At 54.4% G+C, this 6,789-nt stretch overlaps 1 protein-coding gene across 3 annotated transcripts; it reads right to left on the bottom strand.

Moving 5' to 3' along the window:
- Positions 1–383: 383 nt before the first annotated feature.
- Positions 384–5,114, bottom strand: DRD1 (dopamine receptor D1). 3 transcript variants are annotated; one of them, XR_011389095.1, is made up of 3 exons: positions 4,091–4,578; positions 1,698–3,975; positions 1,343–1,519 (listed from the first exon to the last, which is right to left on the bottom strand). XR_011389095.1 is itself a non-coding variant. In XM_017340980.3 (2 exons), exon 2 carries the CDS (start codon positions 3,453–3,455, stop codon positions 2,109–2,111), a length of 1,347 nt encoding a protein of 448 aa, XP_017196469.1. In that variant the 5' UTR covers positions 3,456–3,975; positions 4,977–5,114; the 3' UTR covers positions 384–2,108.
- Positions 5,115–6,789: the final 1,675 nt, after the last annotated feature.

The following is a 6,789-nucleotide window of genomic DNA, read 5'->3' on the forward strand; positions in this document are numbered from 1 at the left end:
ACAGCAACCCTACAGCAAGCCACGATCTTTTCTGGAACCTTTAGCTTATTGACTGGAGACTCTTTGAAAGAAAAAGCAGAAATTTAGAATGCTTTCAAATCTTTTAAATACGAATAGCAACTTCCCCAAATGAAGAAAGATTTCTTTAAAAAAATTAATACAGAAAACAATAGTACCTAGCCCAAATCACAAACTGTTTTCTGCTTAAATAGTCAAAGGCAACACACAATCTCCACTAGAGCAGATAGTTCCAGTAAAAAAAAAAAAAAAAAAAAAAAGTAATGTATCTTTGAAAATGCTTGTGTTCTCTTACTTACAGATCTGAGATACCTTAATTTGTAACTCACACTGGACAAATGCAAGACAGCTCATGCAGGCTGGGCTTGAGTTCACAAAATAGTTTTATTATATGTACAAAAGCATACAGGCAGTAAAATTAAGAAAACATTCACAATACATAAATAACACAGACCTGCTGCAGGGAATATTTTCCAATAGATGTCTGTTCATTTTACCAATGTCATCTAAATATTAGATCAGTTGCTTATCATGAGTACCTTGTAAACATTTCGAAGGAGCTCCGCTGATGTGTCCCCCATAACAGGAGTTAGCGCCTGGCACGGACAGCTGAGGATGTTTCTGGCAGTTCAGGCGATGGCACAGGAACTTGATTCCAGAGCAGAGAAAGAACAGTGTTTGTCCAAAGAGCTGCAGGTGCCTCTAGGGTACTTAACACATCCAAAGAGAAGGAGTCTCCTGTTTCTTCCACCAAAGGGGGGTGAGGGTGGGTCTAACCCGGGGTTGACAATGAGGCACTGTTTGTTAATGTACTATTAACATCTAAAGACTTTTTTTTTTTTTTTTTTTTTTTTTTTTTGCCAAATCAATTCTAAATTCAGATTCCAGCACTGTGAGTCATAGCCCTACAGAGTGGCTTGGTTTGCCTGGTGAGCTGAGACACAGGGTGACAGCTTTGGTCCTCGGCGGGGCTACGACACCAGAGCTAAGGAAGCCCGCCGTCTTCTCTACACATCTCTACCCAGGAAAGCCATTCATCTGGTTCAGAAAAGCCACCTGACCCGAGAAATGAGAGAAGACAGAGACGGCCAATTATTTTACATAAATACAAAGTGGCACAGACTCTTCATTACTGCCTAAGGTCAAAAAGTTGGATTCCTGTTAGCTTGGCTCTTATTTTATGATATTTACAGAACTACAAATTCTCCTAGAGCAAGTCCTCATTTTAAAAAAATTTGAATGTAAGAATAGCTATGCTCTTTTTTAAATGTTTCAAAATCTTTCTAGAAATAAAAAAGCATTCACAGCATTTGTCAATTCTCACCTCGTATTTATTTGTGGTCAAGAAATCATCAGCACTTCCTTGCTGTATTTCTAGAAATTCTATACACGCAGTTAGAATCTCGGAGAGTCTGTGCTGTTTGCTTCATTGGTGTATAAAGTGCTAGTTCAATGGACAAAAATGAGTGGCACGGTCTCTGATAACTCATTCATATTGATCCTATTAGGTATGATAAATATAGAGGTATTATAATAAATTAGAAATATCCATATAATACAATAAATAAATAAAACCAGTATCAACAAAACATCTCTTAGCTCTGGGGGAAGGAGGGAGTTCCATTCCTACTGTAAGGCTCATTGATTTTTATAAATAACATATGAAGGCATGCACCTACCTTTACAATCTGAACACCTGGCTTGCCACAGTGTTAGCACCTGTGTGTATACAGCAACCTCAACCCTTTGCATTTCCTTCCTGGAAAGCTTTGATTTTAAGTGAAGCTGTTCATTGTTGGTTCTTTGCCCTATTTTGTTTTTTAAAGTCTGAAGATGGAAGAAGTCTCTGAAAACAACTTTGGAGGCAAAGACATGTTCCCGTGGCTTCCCACGGGTCCCTGTGTGACTAGGAAGAACACAGCCAATGGACTGGGATGTTTGAAAATAGAATTCGTCGTCCATAGGAAAACAGCAGAGGGCCCGCCAGAAGGCTGACAATCTCACCACACCTTAGTGGCTGAAGAGCAAGCCGCAGGGGAACGGTGTCTAGTTTTGGGGGTGTGCACGTGTAGCAAGATTCACCCCAGATCTCAGGCTGGATGCTGTCCATTCTGTGTGACGGGCTGGATCTTCTCCAGAGAGACGTCAGTGTCGTAGTCCAAGATGACCGAGAGGGCCGGGGACAGCTTCTCCAGAGGCTTGGCGATGGCGCCCGCCTCCTCCTTTCTCAGGTCCTCGGAGGAGCCCACAGCGTGTGGGATCAGATAAACCATATTGCACTCCTTGGAGATGGAGCCTCTCGGCTCGTGATGGCTGGAGAACACCACAGCTCCGTTGTTGTTGATGCTGACCGTCTCTATGGCGTTGTTGGCTGTAGGGCAGAGTCTGTAGCATCCCAAGAGGATGGAGAACGCCTTCCGAAAATCAGCATTGAAGGCGTAGATGATGGGGTTCAAGGAGGAATTAGCCCACCCAAACCACATAAAGACATCGAAGGTGATGGGATCGATGCAGAAGGACTGTGTCTCCCCGGACCCGCAGAAGGGCACCATGCAGTTCAAGACGAAGAAAGGCAACCAGCAGCACACAAACACCCCCATGATCACCGACAGAGTCTTCAGAACCTTCGTCTCTCGCTTAAAGGACATCTTAAAGGAGCTTTCTGGTTGAGAACACTCGACGGGGTTTCCGTTCCCGGTGGTGGTGGTGGTCTGGCAATTCTTGGCATGGACCGCTGCCCTCTCCAAGGCTGAGATGCGCCGGATTTGTTTCTGGGCAATCCTGTAGATCCTGGTGTAGGTGACAATCATGATGGCCACGGGGATGTAAAAGCTTACCAGGGAAGAGGAAATGGCATACGTCCTGCTCAGGCTGGAGTCACAGTTGTCCACGGTCTCGTCCAGGGAAGTGGCATTCCCGTCGGGGGGGCTGGTGGGTTTTGCCTTGTGCCAGCTGAGCTGCACGGGGATGAAGGAGATGAGCACGGACAGGGTCCACGCCACGCCGATGAGGATGAAGGCTGCTTTGGGGGTCATTTTTCTCTCATAGCGGAAAGGGCTGGAGATAGCCCAGTACCTGTCCACGCTGATCACACAGAGGTTGAGGATGGACGCGGTGGAGCACATGATGTCAAAGGCCACCCAGATGTTACAGAAGGACCCAAATGGCCAGAAGCCAGCGATCTCAGCCACAGCTTTCCAGGGCATGACCAAGACAGCCACCAAGAGATCCGACACGGCCAAGGAGATGACAAAGAAGTTGGTCACCTTGGACCGCAGGTGCCGGAACCTGATGACAGCAGCACAGACCAGCGTGTTCCCCAGGAGAGTGGACAGGATGAGCAGGGACAGGAAACAGGCGGTGAGGATGCGGAAGGAGAAGGCCCTCTCCACCAGCAGCCCGGCTCTGTCCATGGCAGAAGTGTTCAGAGTCCTCATCTTCCTGAAAGAAAGCACCTCGGGGGCTCCGGCCCCCCTCCAGTGGCTGCTAGGCAGAGATTAGGGGTCAGTCGGACTTCCGGGAGCCCTCACTCACCAGGAAGCCCCTCCACAGCCAGCCCCAGGTGCTCCCCTGGGTGGAAGACGTCACCCACATTCCATCAGAGGAGAGCTAGTTAGGTGGCAGGAGCCTCTGACTGGCAACTCGAGTCAGTCCCCTGAAGGCTCCTGTTCCTCTCCAGGCGATCTTCTGACTCCCTTGCTCCAGGTCAGGGTCAGGTCAAGGGCACCAGCTGGCCCCTGGATTCCCGAGGAAAGCATCGGCTGTTTAGCATAGTCTAATCCATCCAACCAGATTCTCCCAGGCCTCTGCCATGCCAGTCAATTGCTGTCGCATTTCAGGGCTGTCGCTTCTTTGGCGGTGACAAGGAATTCTCCCCTTCCCAGACACAGGTGCAAAGGCATGTCTTGCTCCTCCAAGCCCCCCCAGCCCGGCTCCTCGGCCAACTCTCCAGAGGCCCTAAAACGCAAAGAAAAACCACAGGTCGCTCGCCAAGACTCAGGCAGATCGCATCTTTACTTCAAGTCCAGCGCAGTCCAGTCCCTTGCTGGCCAAGCCCGATCGGGTCACCTACCTTGCCTTGATTGAAGTTGTGTCTCTCAAAGCCCCTGAGGCTGGGAAAGCGGACGTGGCCAAGCGCAGCGATTCAACAACGCCCGGGAGGCAGGCGCGCCAGAGTCCAGCCCGCCGCGCGCAGCCCCAGCCCGAGTGCGTCTCCCGATGGCCCCCAAATCGCAGGGGAGGGTTCGGAGAAGGATCCCGGGCCAGGCCCCCGAGAGGCGGCGCCGCCTCTCTGCCTTAAACCGCTACAGAGAGTTTGAAGCGGACGAGAGCAGGAAAGGGGGTCCTGGGCGCTCCGAGCTGCCCAGCACCGCTCACTTTGGGCGGCCGCTTTAGTTTTGCTCCCTCTCTTCCAAGGCAGGCCAAGAGCCCGGGGGTCCCTGCGCCTCCTGGCAGCTCTGCCCGCCGCCTCTCGGGAGCGTGTGGGCACGCGAGGCAGAGAGCGCGGAGCTGGCACCGGCGGGCGCACGGGCCGGCCGGGTTCCCGCGGGGGCACAGCCCACCGCGCCCGCGCGTCCCCTCCCCTGCCCTGGGGGCGGACTGCGTTTGACAGGCAGAGTTGCGGGCGACAGCAGCACGTGGTCCTCCCCCTACGCCCCGGATGGGGCTGCGGGAGGACGGGGTGGGGGCGCCCGGGTGAGCGCTTGCCCTCCTCGCTGGACCCCTCACCAAGGCCGGGACCCCCGGACGGCATGCGGCAGGGGCCGCGAGACCAACCCCGATGGCTGAATCTCAAGTCAGCACGAGTGCCCTGTAAGCCAAGTTCGGCCTTTCGGGAGCTCAATCCCCCAGCCCGACCCCAAAGCCCTAGGCGAGCCGCGACCCTCCGGAACCACGAGAACCCCCGCACCCTGTGCCCCAACGACGGTGAGACGAGCGCCGCGGGCACCTGCACTCACCTTTCTCCGGTCGGCACCGCGGAGCTCCTGGCGCCCGGAAGGCGCTTTCCTCCAGCTGCACGCGGGCGGCGGGCGCGTCCCGCGCGGCGGTCAACGCCGGACTGAGCCGGTGCCCCGCGCCCCGCGAGCGCCCCGAGCCCAGCGCCACGCACTCCGTGGGCCCGGGGCGCCCTCTGCCGGCGCCTGCGGCTTCCCGAGCCCCTGCCGTACAAGACCCCCACTCGCTTAGGCGCCGGTACCCACGAGGGACCGGCGCCCCGAGCCGTTGCGCCCTGTCTGTGCCGCCGAAGCCCGGGACGCGGGAGGCAGAAGCTTCCTCACTCAGGATCCCCTCCCCCTTCCTTGAAATGCCCCTGAAATCTGACGAGGGTGAAAATGCCTTTGGCTGGCACGGCATTCGTTGAAGCAGTGTTGCTTCTGTGTGCCTACTACGTGCGCAGCGCTGGGGCGACGCGGTAAGCCATCCGCACGCCTCCTCTGTAAGGGGACAGAGAGACCTGGCGCGCCCCGAGCAGCCTCTGCGTCTCAGGCGCTCGCCGCGGGTCGCCCTCCCCTTACAACAGCCCTGCGCTTGTCACCTTCGCCCTGCGCAAAGCTGGGGGACTCGCTCTAGCTGCGCAGCTACCGAGGGACGATGCTGTGATTCCACCGGTGGTGGCTCAATTTACCACGTCCGCTCTACTGAAGCCCACAAGCTTCCTAAAGGCGAAAGTCAAGGCAGAGACGACCAATGGCCAAGGAGCACTTCTGCCCTCCACCACCCCCACCCTCCGCCGCTCCTCCTGCTGGCCCCTGGAGGGTCTCGCGGGCCAGACTTGTGCGGTCACCGTGTACAAACGAGCACCTCTCCGTGCCTTCCTGCGCAAGGGGCCGTGGAGTCGCCCTGCCTGGCTTCGTGTCCCTTACTGTGTCACTGTTGGCTGCGGGCGCCCTCTCCTCTCAGAGCTTGGCTTCTTCCACTCTGAGATGTGAAGCTGTAACAGGATCGTGGTCCGGATTCCTGAGATGCTCCCTACAGAGGAGAGGCCTCGGCATCCAACCCAGGAACCCCCCTGGGTGTGTTTAAAAAGGAATTGTCCACAGGCGCTGTGGCATAATAGGGTAAGTAAGCCTCCTCCTATCCAGCCCTCTGCTATGACCTGGGAAAGCAGTGGAGGATGGCCTAAGTGCTTGGGCCCCTGCACCTGCGTGGGCGACCGGGGAGAAGCTCCTGGCTCCTGGCTTCTGATTGGCGCAACTAGAGTTGTCTCTGTAAACATCCCGAACCTAAGTAAGATTCCATGTACTGGCCTGGCACAAACCACACTGTGGTTCTAGATGAAGGATCCCACTGGTGGCACAGACTTGCTGTGCCCTCTCACCCTTGAACTTGCTGGCACACACAGTGTTTCACAGACTGAAGGTCACGAGCAAGTTCTGCCACAGACCCTCCAGGGCTGTGGAGCCTTGGGCCCTGTGCTAGAGGCAGCGGCTCCCCAAGCCCTCTGGGCTCTATGTCTTCTTCCCTTCCCTTTCCTCATGAACACAAAGGTCAAGGGTAGTCTCCTGAGCTTAACTAACTCCTCACAGGCCACGGCCACACCGGCAAAGTGTCTGCTCTGGTTACCCAGAAATAAGCAAGGAAGAAGAAATGGTGGGAGATGGCCCATACTCTTGGGCCCCTGTGCCCACGTGGGTACAGCTGCCAATCCCAATCATGATCATAACACCTGAGTCTCAGGTGTGCACCTCAATGAATAAAGTTCAACCAATGAAGTTATTTGCTATAAATTTACATATGAACTAAACTAAAAACTTCTTGGCAAAAAAATGC

This window comes from Oryctolagus cuniculus, chromosome 6 (assembly GCF_964237555.1).
Source record: "Oryctolagus cuniculus chromosome 6, mOryCun1.1, whole genome shotgun sequence".
Lineage (NCBI taxonomy): Eukaryota > Metazoa > Chordata > Mammalia > Lagomorpha > Leporidae > Oryctolagus > Oryctolagus cuniculus.

Coding starts and splice junctions, on each gene's coding strand:
- DRD1 (XM_017340980.3), bottom strand. CDS start 3,455: ATGAGGACTCTGAACACTTCTGCCATGGACAGAGCCGGGCTGCTGGTG.